This window comes from Schistocerca cancellata, chromosome 7 (genome assembly GCF_023864275.1).
Source record: "Schistocerca cancellata isolate TAMUIC-IGC-003103 chromosome 7, iqSchCanc2.1, whole genome shotgun sequence".
Classification (NCBI taxonomy): domain Eukaryota; kingdom Metazoa; phylum Arthropoda; class Insecta; order Orthoptera; family Acrididae; genus Schistocerca; species Schistocerca cancellata.
Genome location: NC_064632.1, coordinates 589,355,293 through 589,369,930, shown reverse-complemented (window position 1 = coordinate 589,369,930; position 14,638 = coordinate 589,355,293). Strand labels below are relative to the sequence as shown.

General features: G+C 39.2%; 1 protein-coding gene across 1 annotated transcript in view; it reads left to right on the top strand.

Annotated features, from left to right (window-relative positions):
• Positions 1-14,638, top strand: part of LOC126092610 (cGMP-dependent 3',5'-cyclic phosphodiesterase-like) — a 236,582-nt gene that overhangs the window by 206,724 nt on the left and 15,220 nt on the right. Inside the window, exon 13 of the mRNA XM_049908312.1 lies at positions 12,713-12,858. Coding sequence (XP_049764269.1) covers positions 12,713-12,858 — 146 coding nt within the window. The remainder of the gene's footprint in view (positions 1-12,712; positions 12,859-14,638) is intronic.

Here is a 14,638-nt window from a genome sequence, read left to right as displayed (position 1 = left end):
ATCTTAATGATGGTGACACAAATGAGTAAATGTTTTTAAAATAGTATATGTGAGGTTTTTCTAAAAAAATTCAATTGCCATCAGATCCATCATTAAAAAAAAAATTTCTGCGACTCAGTTACCATCTGTTTTCTGAAGCTTACCAGTTCCATCATGAAAAAGAACAACTACTGTGTCATGTTTTTGTATGTCACTTATAAATCACATGCTTTTGCCCTGCATTAGTTCATTTGCAACAACTTAAATCACAATGGGATTATGAAGTAGACTCATTGTTTTACCATAATGAAAGCCTCGCACTGAATCCTGAACATCAGATATATTATTTTCTGCACTAGAAACTTATGGTCTAGTTACATTAATTCACACAGAACTGGCACTAATGTAATGAAAATTTGGTTTTTTTTATTGTGAGATGACTGCTTGCAGCTCAGTTTATATGTGTTTTAAGTTCTGTGGTTCCTACACCTTCAAGCATTAATTGTATAAAAACTGTGCACTAGACCACCAACCTAGTTTGCTACTTGCAAGCAGCAAGTGAACTTGCTTCCACACTGTCTATTGAAACAGCAAAACTCATGGCTTTCCAGCCATCTAACAGCATTGTTAATGACCATGCTTGTAGTAACTCACTTCACAGGTCCTTCTGGTCCTGTAATATTAAGAATTTCTTTTGTTTCTACGTGGTCCCCTTCTTCCAGTATTTTCCCTCTTAGTGACTTTTATGAATTATGGTCTAAAGAACATGCCTTTCTCCACAGCTTCCGGGATTCTTATTTGAATGACTTGTAAATTTTTCCATTGATATTCTCTTCATATGTGCATACAAAATATTTCCCTGAACCTGATACGACAAAACTTTGCCACTTCCAGTACATAAAAATCAGACACGTCTCACATTAAGATTAAATTTTACAATTAAAAAAGACTGACGTAACAAAAACAGTGATAACTTTCACAGTTCTTTGTTTTTAACTGCACAGACTAATACTCTGTCTGATACCTTTTATATCTTGGGAGCATTATATGGTTTTCAGGAATCAGAATATAGCAGGTAATATATATAAGTACAGTGATGAAACACAAGAGTGATATCACAAGCTGCATTGTTGATAACTGTGTGTGACCGTTGTAAAGCGAGATCAGACAAAATCTGTATGTGCTACATTACAATTTTGAAGCTAGAATTAGGTGTACAATCCATTAAAGCAACGTAAAAATGTTTCATTACCCAAATACATCTTTTTAAAAAAGTTACATTAAGATTTATTATTCTACATTATTCTGTGGTGACCTTTCTATGAAATAATAACGCCATCTGAAGGTAACTCTAAATCATTCCACATAACAAAAGTTATTACATATAGATCCCTGATGTTTTGCATCTTCTTTTCCTCAACATCTGTGTAGAATAGCTGTATAAAGCCCAATTTGGTGCAATATTAATATAGTAATAATAATAGGTGACAATAGGTGGTGTTGAGTTGCCTAAAGATTAATACATTATTACGGCGTTTCTCCACAAATTGTAAGACAAATGGCAAACACTTTTCAGTGACCGATATAATGTGTTACAACTGACTTCATAGAATTGTTAATTGAATTTATCATGCATACTTCAGCATCATCAGATTAGTTTTACATTACTGATTTATAGTGAGAACAAAAACAGTAAGCACAATACTGTGGCAATCACAATATTTTCCAGTCTCAGAATTGCCAGTTTTGCTCATTGATTCTACTTCAATTTCTTGTCATTAAAATAAGTCTTTGCTAAATCTGAAACTTTTATTTGCCACTGGACAGTTGTCTAATAAATGAAACAGTATATCCTAAATTCTTAGGTGTTTGTACTGGTAAGAACCTGAACTAAAAGTCAGTGTTACTCATCATCTTAAATGTCTTATGGATAAGTTGTCATGGATAATATCAGATTTTGGAGAGGAAATTGTAATTTTCTTTTCCTATTTTCATTTGTGAACATCTCACAGCATCATAATTTGACGTAAATCATTACTGACGGGGAAAGAAAAAAAGAGAGAGAGAGTATTTGCTGCACAGATGTGTGTAATAAGGACAATGTGTGGTGTCCGTTCTAGAATCTCTTGTGCAGACAGCTGGGCAGACTGACAGCCTCAAAGTACATGTACTCCGTTATGAAGCTTGTGTGAACAATCAGTCTGGCATCTGTCCATTTCGTCCGAGTTGTCGCAGATGTCAGGCTACCGGGGCACTACTCCCATTTCATGCCAGGCCCGCCTTTTAGAAATGCAGCTGTGGAATAATAACAGTGCCCTTTCCAACTACACACTGTACTGAAGAATAAAAATACTCAGCTTCAGGTCTGATGTACCATGCAAGTCCTGAACAGCCCTGCCAGCATCTAAAGTCCCAATATACAATTCAATCCCTCTGTTGTCGCCACTGTTGAAGAATATCCACTTCGTTCTGATGCACAATATGGCTCGACCTATCACAGTCGGTGCCGTAGCCACTCAAGAGACTTGTGCTGGATTCCTGTAGTCTGACTAGGCTCACTCTATGATGATGACAAACGCAATGAACAGAAACCGTGAACTCAGCCATGCACCGCCAGCCAAGCTGCAGAGTGATGCAGCCTCTCTATGCTGTCGACTGCCGATCCTGTACCTCCACTCCATTCCCTGCTACAGGGAATGATACCATGCCACTGCTCCATTGGCTGCACTTAATAGTTACATGTAACAGAGTCTGTCAATGTTGGCGACCTCTGTGGAAGACTGGCGGAAATTGGGTGTGCTGACTTTGCCTGATGCTTGTGCCTTTCCAGTTACATCCCATGACTGAAGGGTAGGGTAGATGACAGTTGTTGTGTTGCAGCTCTTTACACAGTCACAGTTGAAAACCAATAAATGCATCTGGAAAAGTAATACTAGAACAAGAAATGGTTTACATTATCCGTCACCCAGCCTTAGTGTGACACAGAAAGGAATGAGGAATTTAGCCATAAAGATGTCTGATCATCTAACCAGTGATACAAAGAATTAACTTCAAATTCAAATTGAAGTTGTACCTGCTCGACAACTACCCCTACTCCACAGAATATCCTCTGAATGTGTAATTACGCTTAAATCACTGTGTGCACATTAAGGTATTGTGAAAATCCTCAGCACGTATCAGGTTTTCCATTGAGATATACTATAATTGTGAAACTGGCTCACTCACATATCATAAAAGAGTTCACAATTATGATCCATGTAATGTACAAATAACTAATTGAGTAACTCCCCCTGAATGATCATCCCATAACAAAATCCCAAAGTATTGTTTTGTGCATGCTATTGCATACCTTTTTATAAGAAATGAACAGCTCTGCCAAAGTTTGTTAATTCCAAATTGTCTGCTAACTTGCTGTCATAGCCAGTAGTGTTGGAGCTTCTACTGGTCATCTGAAATGTCGCAAATCAGTTAGATTGTAATGACACCTGCAAAAGCAGGAGGCTATGTTTTTGTTGAGATAGCCTACACTGTATGCAACTTTTAAATTGGAATGAGAATTAGTCTTTTACCCTCAAAAAATGGACTAGACTAGGCCAGGCCGAGATTTACACTCGTGGATCGCGCTTGTGCTCTAGGAGTATGGCAGAGTCTGCTCTGTGCTCCAGCTTCCCCCACCACTGTGCTATTCCAAGCATGTGTGTGAGTCAGCTATGAGTTGACAGCCGTGGGCATGGGGAAGATGTGTTTGAAATACATTGCAAATATTTCTGAGAGGCGAATATTGCAGCATAGTTTTATAAGGAGGACTTTGTCACTAGTATTTATTTTCAGCTTTTTATTTTTCTATTAAAGAAATAAATATTTAATTGAATAAGTACGTTATACAGTGCTAGTACTGTGAGCAGAAGTACAAAAAGCTATACATACAGGCATTTAATGTTGTGACGTTTATAAATTAATACACGTTCTAACATTCTGACAACTTAAAGTGTGAGTGTGGGTGTGGGTTATACAGATTTATTTCCCCAAACCACACCTCACTTCTTTATGAGGTGACTTACTTGTAATTTTGCGGTCCCTCTTCTTTACGGGATAGTCAGCTGCTGGAATATCTCTTGACTTCTTCTCCATCGGACAGTGCTGTTACAGGAACTTTTAAGCCTCTTTCTACTTATAAAATGAGTATAAATACAAACTTTCCTTTTCGTCAGTTAATGATGTGTTTGCCTCTGATGCACAATATAATTCACACTTTCAAGTATGAGTAAGTACCTCATACTGTCTAACATTAGAAACAAAATGAGTTACAATTAAAAGAAAGTTGGCTTGACTACCATGACTTTCTTAAAATTAATCAGAAAATATGTCTTGCCTCTACCAAGGCTGAGTCGCGAGATTAAAAGAGTACATTTTCAACTGTTCTTGTTTCACATAACAATAGTAAATGACACAATAAGCACAGAGCTGCATATAGATTCCATAGTTCTTCCTTGCACACTCACTAACACATCTGTGTATTGTCTGTTGGGTACTTGTCAGTGCCACTCGACTGCCTCATCTATCTTTTTCCCACAACTGATTTTAAACCTGCACACACAGACATGTGACACACAGTAGGTAGGATTGTACCATCCCTCACTCATATCTAGAATATCGTGTGTTCGAGATGGTAGAAAGCTGAGTATAAAATTTGTGACTTTTGTCACGATACTGTCCCCTTCTTCTAGGATCAGCACCTATACCTTGCTTGTGGGTTGACCTCATGAGACCACTTCCTCTTTCCATTCTGGTAGTTACACCTCAGATCATCCTATCTCCACATAGGTACGCCTGCCCTTTATACTTAGTGAATGCCGGGTACACCACCCTTATCCTTTCTGAGTAGGCCTCACAGTTCATTACCCTAGTATACATTTCTTTGTATACCATAATTATGTATATTCTGGTGAAGCTGTAAATCTATTTTAAACTTCACATTCATTCTTTAATATATTATTCACTCCCTAGAGTCTTCAACTACTTAACACTTCTATATTTTCAATAGATATTATGTCTACATATACTATTTATGTCCTACTATCCTTCATTTCATCAGCATTTTTATTGCACTGACGTTACTCCCCCCTTTTCCTTATGTATCCATTACTCATTACTACACTCCTGGAAATGGAAAAAAGAACACATTGACACCGGTGTGTCAGACCCACCATACTTGCTCCGGACACTGCGAGAGGGCTGTACAAGCAATGATCACACGCACGGCACAACGGACACACCAGGAACCGCGGTATTGGCCGTCGAATGGTGCTAGCTGCGCAGCATTTGTGCAGCGCCGCCGTCAGTGTCAGCCAGTTTGGCGTGGCATACGGAGCTCCATCGCAGTCTTTAACACTGGTAGCATGCCGCGACAGCGTGGACGTGAACCGTATGTGCAGTTGGCGGACTTTGAGCGAGGGCGTATAGTGGGCATGCGGGAGGCCGGGTGGACGTACCGCCGAATTGCTCAACACGTGGGGCGTGAGGTCTCCACAGTACATCGATGTTGTCGCCAGTGGTCGGCGGAAGGTGCACGTGCCCGTCGACCTGGGACCGGTCCGCAGCGACACACGGATGCACGCCAAGACCGTAGGATCCTACGCAGTGCCGTAGGGGACCGCACCGCCACTTCCCAGCAAATTAGGGACACTGTTGCTCCTGGGGTATCGGCGAGGACCATTCGCAACCGTCTCCATGAAGCTGGGCTACGGTCCCGCACACCGTTAGGCCGTCTTCCGCTCACGCCCCAACATCGTGCAGCCCGCCTCGAGTGGTGTCGCGACAGGCGTGAATGGGGGGACGAATGGAGACGTGTCGTCTTCAGCGATGAGAGTCGCTTCTGCCTTGGTGCCAATGATGGTCGTATGCGTGTTTGGCGCCGTGCAGGTGAGCGCCACAATCAGGACTGCATACGACCGAGGCACACAGGGCCAACACCTGGCATCATGGTGTGGGGTGCGATCTCCTACACTGGTGATCGTCGAGGGGACACTGAATAGTGCACGGTACATCCAAACCGTCATCGAACCCATCGTTCTACCATTCCTAGACCGGCAAGGGAACTTGCTGTTCCAACAGGACAATGCACGTCCGCATGTATCCCGTGCCACCTAACGTGCTCTAGAAGGTGTAAGTCAACTACCCTGGCCAGCAAGATCTCCGGATCTGTCCCCCATTGAGCATGTTTGGGACTGGATGAAGCGTCGTCTCACGCGGTCTGCACGTCCAGCACGAACGCTGGTCCAACTGAGGCGCCAGGTGGAAATGGCATGGCAAGCTGTTCCACAGGACTACATCCAGCATCTCTACGATCGTCTCCATGGGAGAATAGCAGCCTGCATTGTTGCGAAATGTGGATATACACTGTACTAGTGCTGACATTGTGCATGCTCTGTTGCCTGTGTCTATGTGCCTGTGGTTCTCTCAGTGTGATCATGTGATGTATCTGACCCCAGGAATGTGTCAATAAAGTTTCCCCTTCCTGGGACAATGAATTCACGGTGTTCTTATTTCAATTTCCAGGAGTGTATTTTATAGTTGTTCAATATGTATGTGCACCTCTTCTTATGTATATTCGATGTAGAACTGTCATACTCCCCATATATGTGTGCATAATTCCCTATGTACACACCTTTTCCCCTACAACACCTGGCGGTTCCCACATCGTGACAGGCTTTGTCTTACATAATTTAATGTTTGTGTAAAAGTGTATATTTGTGTATATGTGGATGTGTGTTCGTGCAGTCTGACTCTTTGACCTTCTTATCTAAAGATAAGATGTAGATTATTAGTAATCACGGAAATAAGGGAGGACTTCAGTGGTAGACGTTTATTAATATCGAAAGAGGGAAAAGATAGACAGGTCTTCAAGGTAAGAAGTAAGAAAGGAAAAAATAGATATGGATGCTAGGATGAAAGAAGAGAAAGAAGATAGCCCCGAAGACAGGAAACCCTTCCCACCCCCGTCCGCAGGATCCCTACCGTGGTACTTGAGTGAGACACCTGAGGAGGTTTGGTGTTAAATTGTCTCCTACAGAATGGGCTTGTCCCACCTTTATCTTTTGAGGTCCCCAAAGGAAATCTTAGCAACTCTATGGAAACGGCAAATGAAGAAGAATCAGGCACACTTGTTTGTGAGGGTTGTTTGTAAGGTGTGATGTGTGTTTGTATTAGTCAGGATTTATCTGTTCTTGTAAATCATGATTTTAGCTTCAGTACCCACCCATTTCTAAATTTATACAAACCCTCCCATCTATATCACATCTCATAAAAGATATAAAATACTCTACAAAAAATAGAAAATTTATACGCTATGGTATGACAGTTGTTCAGCTAGTCACATCATATTATATTTTCCACAAACATAATACTCTATTTGATTTATTTTGTCTAGACATCACTTTTTTGTGATTCTCTTAAGTTGTTCTCTATTTTATAGTCATATCCGGTTTTCTAAGCAGTGAGATAGTTTTAGATTTTAAAGGAATTCGGTGCAGGAAAACTATTTTGGAAGAAACACCGAAAAAAACTTGGGATCCGACGGTCATCACTCTGCCCGTTAACTCAGAATGTTAACGTCCCTGGGGGATAGATCACTCCATCTGGGTCCCATGGATCTGATATTAGCTTTTTTCTGAGCACTGGCAGACCAGTAATTTTCTTTAAATTTCTTTTGAAAGTCTTCCCAAGAGGAAAAATTCTCAATATTTACTGTACCCCATTCTGAGGCTTCCCCTAACAGGTACCCCTCCACAAATTTGATCTTCTTGGAATCTTCCAAATTTTTTGGCAAAGCTTGGTTAAATCTTTTTAAGAAATGTGTCAGATGTACCTCTCCATCCGGCTTAAACTAAGGGAATTGTCTAGATAACCCTGAATTAGCTCCCCATTTAAATCAGTCACATCTTCACTAGCTAATACAATGTTAGGCGAAGATACTCTTTTTTTCTACTTTATCTTGAATAAGCTTTATCTCTTTCCACAGGTCGTCCATACCCTTCCTTGTAGCATTAAGTGCAGAAGAAGGTATGGGCAATACATTGCCGGATGTTGTTCTCTCGGTAACTTTTCGATCTATAATTTCCCCAAATTGTTCCTCCAAACTAATTACATTTATAATATCAGAGTTAGCTATTTTCTCTTTGAAATTTCTTTCTACATTATCTACCTGTGTATTGACACCTTTGAATGACTGGTATTACCTCATTCTGCTTACTGGTATCTACACTCTCTTTCAAAGTATACATTACCTGTCTTACATCATTTTATTTAATATCGTACACATTTTCAAAAGATTCTAACTTTTCAATAAGTTCTGATTCTACCTTATTACATTTGTTCTCAATGTTAAGTTCTAACCTTCGCGACAAATCTTGTTCTGTTTCTGACTAAGGTCAGTAAACAAGATTTTTATGAGTGATCAAAGAATTTGTCAACTCATTCTTTAAATCTAGTTTTAAATTCTCTACTTTATTACTTATGGCGTCAAATTCAGTCTTCAAAGCACCCATGCATTCACATAGATTACTAAGTTCCTTGCTATGGGAGTTGACTTTGACATTTAACAAACCTAAATTAGTTGTGTGAATATTTAGTTTCCCTCTGAGCATTTAATTGAGAATTTACCAAGCCTATCTCTTTCCTTAGAGTCTCACTCTGAGCATTTAATTGCAGACTCTGAGCTTTAATTAAATTTATCATCTCAGCCCAGTCAGGCACTTCTTATCTAACTTTCATGGCCATAGCCAGTTCTTGAGTGTTTCCAACCTGTTGTATATTTTCCATACTCTTGTATGCTTTAGCTCTCGAAAGCATTTAAAACTAACTTTAAATATGATAACTACACAAATAAAGTTCACTCAACAGTATCTTGTACCAATTCGTGCTAAAGTAATGAAGTCTTGTTTCACGCTCACCCGGCATAGAATTCTCGTAGCATAGGTGAGCGGATGTGGAGGCAGGTCAGCAGCTGCTGCCGGTGGTGTCGGATGTACGTCGGTTTCCGTGTTTGCGTCCCTGCGACGTGTGTGAGAGCTGTATAACCCCGCACTGGATCTTCTTGGTTGAAACATTCTGTGTGTATTTCTTCTCAGACAAATACGTTCAAATCTCCTTTGCTGTTTTATCATTGTGAATTTTTCATGTCTTCACCATTTTTCATTCAAATTTTGCTCCATTATATACTTGAACATATTCCAATGTCAGAGTAAATTCCTTGTCGTATTATGTTTGGTTGCTGTGGCAACACACAACAGCTTCTTTTCTCATTTTTGACTGAAAATTCTTGTTTTTTCGGTCCTTTCACACAGATCACCGTGTTCTAACATTCTGTTGACTTAAAGTATGAAAGTAGATATACAAACCTTACATTTCGTCAATCAATGATGTATTTGACTTTCATGCACAATATAATTCACACTTTCAACATGCATATGTAACTTTCTGTAAGTACCTTGTACTTTCAAACATTAGAAACAATATGACTTACAGTTAAAAGGAAGTTGGTTTGACCACCATGAGTTTCTTAAAATGAATCAGAAAATATATCTTGCCTCTACCAAGGCTGAGTCAAGAGATGACAAGAGTACGTTTTCAACTGTTCTTGCTCCACATAACAATATTCATTGACACAATAAGCACAGAGCTGAATATAGGTTTTATAGTTCATCCTTGCACACTCACTAACATACCTGTGTATTCGGTGCTGTTTGACCGTTGCTTCTACCTTTTTCCCGCAACCTGCGCACACAGACATGTGACGCACAGTAGGTAGGATTATACCATCTCAAAATCGTATCTAGAATATCGTGTGTCCGAGATGGTAGAAGGCTGAGTGGTTCTAGAATTTACACAGAAATTCTCGAATCACTAAAACATTTTGGTTACAGAATATGTAATATATCTGGAACCGTGGTTTGCGATGTAGGTACTTGGAGTTACACAGATTAAACATTATTAAATCCGATGGGCCTTTGTCAGTTTTGTAAAAAAATACCGTTTGCACATGTATGTTGAACCAGACGTTAAAATAACTTTAACAGCTTGTCTGTGCAGCCGAGGATATTGCGTTTAGGGTAACATTTTATAAGAGTCTTGTGTGAATTCCTGGATTAGACAAACAGGTCATTAATCCAGGTGCTATGCTGTACGTCTATTGGCTCAACTTGGAGGTAATGTTCTGGCATATCAACAGCCAAAAGTGAGAATGGTCTAACAATAAATTGAAATTGGTGTTTGGTGTGCAAAGACGTGCAAACACTTTGAGAACTCGTGATGATATGTTTCAATTATTGAAAGGTAACCAGTCATGCCTGACCACAGATGACTGCCATGAGTTTCAATGAATATCCCATGCCATGAACTTGAAGCTGATTTTTCCACTAGAGCAATTCTTGTTTGATAACATCAATCTCATTTGCCGTATCCATTACTGAATTATTGTTCCATTGCATTAAAAGACATAATGAATTAAAATAATTGGTGAGACCCACCATAAAAGATTTCATCACTGCTCTATTTACCTGTAACTCAATATTTTCCCTGATAACCACCTTAAGTTCAGCCAGCATGCCTCCTCGCTTATCAGGAAACAAGTGCATCATATTTTACTTGTGACTGATAGTGTAATAGTGTTCTACTGACTGTTTTTTTCCAGTTTTACAGCTCATCATAGCGCGATGGCATACTGAGCACTTTGCACGGCATTGAAACTGTATGAAAAGTAAAACAGAATTGGTTTAGTTTGGCTCTGAGTAATGTGGCTTCTCCACTTTTTCGATAAGTGTGTAGATACCATTTTATTCCTAATCAAATTAAAACAACTGGTATTGTTAGCAAAATGTAAAAAGTTGACTGCCTCGCTCTGGTGACGTCCAGCTGCAGCCTTTTCCTCTTCCGCCTCTCTCCTCGACCCCACTCGCCGCTTCAATCAGAGCACTAGGCAGGAGCACAGCCAGAGCACTTGCAGAGTGCTGTTTTGCCAGGCCTAGACTTTCCAGTCCACAGTAACATGTTCTCCATATTTGCATGATAGTTCATGCTGCTGCCAGAAGAGGTATATATGTGTACAGATGTGCTGGGTCTTGTGTCAACTTGTAGTTTTGTATGTAAAAATTAAAATTCTCTGTCACAATAGCATCGTCGAAAATTTCTCTTCTGTCTAATGGACTGCTTGTTAAGGGCGCTGCCTGATAGATACAAAAAACTTATTTGTATGCTTGTTCAGTACCTCTTATTTTTAACATTATTACCAACTTTATCAACATCCCATTGTCATCAGGTGGATTAAGATACTTCAACTTCACTGAATTATTTTACAATGTGCACATTAAGCTGACATTGCTTAATTTTTTTGTATCCTGAGAAATAAAATTGTTAAAATCAGACAATGGAAAATCCAGAATGGAATAATGACAATGATATGAAAAGGATAGTTGGTACTCACAATATAGCAGAGATGTTGAGTCACAGATATGCACTACAGAAAGACTGTCAAACAAAGCTTTCAGCTAAAAAGGCCTTCATCAGAATAGATAACATACATCCGTACTCATGCAAACACAACTCGCACACATGTGACTACAGTCTCTGGCTGCCAAGGCCAGACTGTGAGCAGCAGTGCGTGATGGGAGAAGCAAACTGGGTGGTGGTGGCAAGGAGGAGGCTGGGGAGGTGAGGAGGAGGGATATTGGGGTAGAGGTGGGGGACAGTAAAGTGCTGCTTGGGATGAGGTGGGGAGAGTGTAGGGTATGTAGGTAGTTGGGAGGTTAGACGGAGGGCAGGGGGACAGTGTGGGGCAGCAGAAAAGGACAGATGTAAAAAGACTGTGGGTGCATTAGTGGGATAGAGGGCTATGTAATGCTGGAATGGGAAGAGGGGAAGGTAATGGGGGGGGTGAGGGTAGAGGACAATGACTAACAAAGGTTGAGACCAGGAGAGATATGGGAATGTGAGAAATATTGTAGGGAGAGTTCCCACCTGTCCAATTTAGAAAAGCTCATTTTGATGGGAAGGAATTGCCCAGTTGGGAACTCGCCCTGTAATATATCCTATGTTCCTGTAACCCTCCTCGCCTCAACCTTTGTTAGTACTTGTCCTGCACCCATTTATCCCCATCCCTGTTCCCATTCTAGCACTACACAGCTCTCTATTCCACCAACACACTGACAGTCTTTTTACTTCTCTCCTTTCCCACTGAAAATGAAAATCAAGCTCAGCAGGTACAAGTTACGGTGGTTTATTTGTATATGTAATGTTAGCAAATTTAAGTGACTAATTGTTTAAGTGAACGAAAATTGCAGATTGAAATTTAATTCATAGATAATTGGTCCTGAATGATGTTGAATAGTACTTGCTTTCTGTCGAGCAAATTATTTTACATTTATACCCTTGTGTACTTAGAGTGTTATTTTCTGTCCTAATGTCTTGACCCATTTATGAAACAGTTCTGTTCCTGGGTATGCATTGGAGAGATCAGGGTTATTTACCTCATCTTGTTTGCCCTTTCTGTTAGTACTACTGCATTAGATGCTAATGAACGTGCTAACATCTGTGTATATCTGTCAGTCTGATGCAATTTAGCAAGGCAATTAGATTTTTCCTCTCTTTTTTAATTGCACAGAAATAATACATGTAAAAATGTAGAAATAATGTTCAATTGCTGAATCAGCAACATGATTTTTTTTTTAATTTGTTTTAGGAGCTTATATATGAAGAATTTTTTTCACAAGGTGATCTAGAGAAATCAATGGGAAACAAGCCATTGGAAATGATGGACAGGGAAAATGCAAGGATTCCAGAATTACAAATTCAGTTTCTGGAAGATATTGTTATTCCCGTTTTTGAGTAAGTTCTTTTATAACATAATACTTTTAAATTATATATTTTGCATCTATTTACTTTCATTTGGAGACAAATATATTTTATCCAGCATTCATGGGATGTTCAGTTGAGTGAAATGCAAACACCTGTCATCCCTCACTGCCAATTCAATTATCTGGCTGTTTCGTAGATGTCACATACCTGCATTTGCTGTTGGTAGAAATATGTTGTTTCACTTTAAAGCTGCAGTAGAGGAAAATAAATTATTAGCAAATATGTTGGTGATACTAGAAACACCATCATAATATCTGATACTGTTGCCCATCCATCAACGAAACACCTTTTCGATAACTGACTGCAACCACTTAGGATCCACACAAAGGACTACCTTTTAGAGATAGAAGGGCCTGTTATTGAAGTTATTTGAAGTACCCATCTAATCTTCAGCATTCTACTGTAGCACCACATGTCAAAGATTTTTCTTCTTTTCTTCTCTGACTGTTTTTCGAGTACGTTTCACTTCCATACAAGGTTACGTCCCATACACATCCATCAGAAAAGATTTTATAATATTTAAATTTATATTTTTAATATTTGAATTTATATTCAATGTTAGCAATTTTTTCCTTTTAAGGAACACTGTTCCTGCTATTGCTGCTCTGCATTTTATACCTTCTCTCCACTTTGTAAGTTATCTTGGCACCCAAATAGCAAAACCATTTGAATGCTTGTAGTGTTCCATTTCCTGATCTTATTCTATCACAGTCACCAGAATAAAAATGGCTGCATTCCATTTCCCTTGTCTTATATTTGTTGTAGTTCAACTTATAACCTCTTTTCAATACGTTATCCATTTTGTTCAATTGACATTCCAAGTCCTTTTGTCTCTTACAAAATAACAGTGTCCTTGCCAGACCATGAAGTTTTTATTTCTTCTCCCTCAATTTTAACCCTTTCTAATATCTCCTCACTTTTCGTTACAGCTCATTCAGTACACAGATTAAATAACATCAGGGAGAGGCTACAGGCCTGTCTCACTCCCTTTTCAACTGCTGTTTCCCTTCCATGTCCTTTGCCTCTTATACTTGCAGTCTGGTTTTTGTTTAAATTGTAGATAACTTTTTGCTCCTTCTATTTTATCCCTGATACCTTCTAAACTGTCTTCCTGTTAACATTGTCAAAAGCATTCACTAAATCTACAGATTTGATGAACGTAAAAAGTATTTTTCATGAGGAGCATTCCACAGCTTCATTGTATTTAAAAAGTCTTTGTATTTCTTCAAAAACTGCTGTATTTTTTACTTTACTTATCAAAAACAGTTTCGATCACATATTAGTCTTCAGTCAACTCATATTAGTATAAACAGAGTATACCGAACAGGTTGTGATTATTATAAATACTTGCAAGCTTTACCTTTGCAAAAAAGTTTATAAGACAAGATCCTTGGAGTCAACAATATAAAAATCATAGTGTTCTAAAAAATGTCTTTGTCTTAACATGACTGCTTGCATTCGACACTACAGCTACCAAGTGAGCATTGACACTGCTCTGTTGCAACAATCCTAGAGGTTGGATCAGTCAATGTCTGTATTCAGTTTAAGGTTGCATGTAAATCATATGAAATTCATAAGTTCAAACATACCATGGACCCATACCAACACAAAGTGTTTGGCACAGTTACTGATACCAAACCTAAATGCAAACTGAAGGAATAAGGCAAATAGTTTCCAACAAGAAAATAATTTTGTATCCACATGGCATTGTAGAACACTTGGCCAGAGAAAATGCATCTGACACCAATAT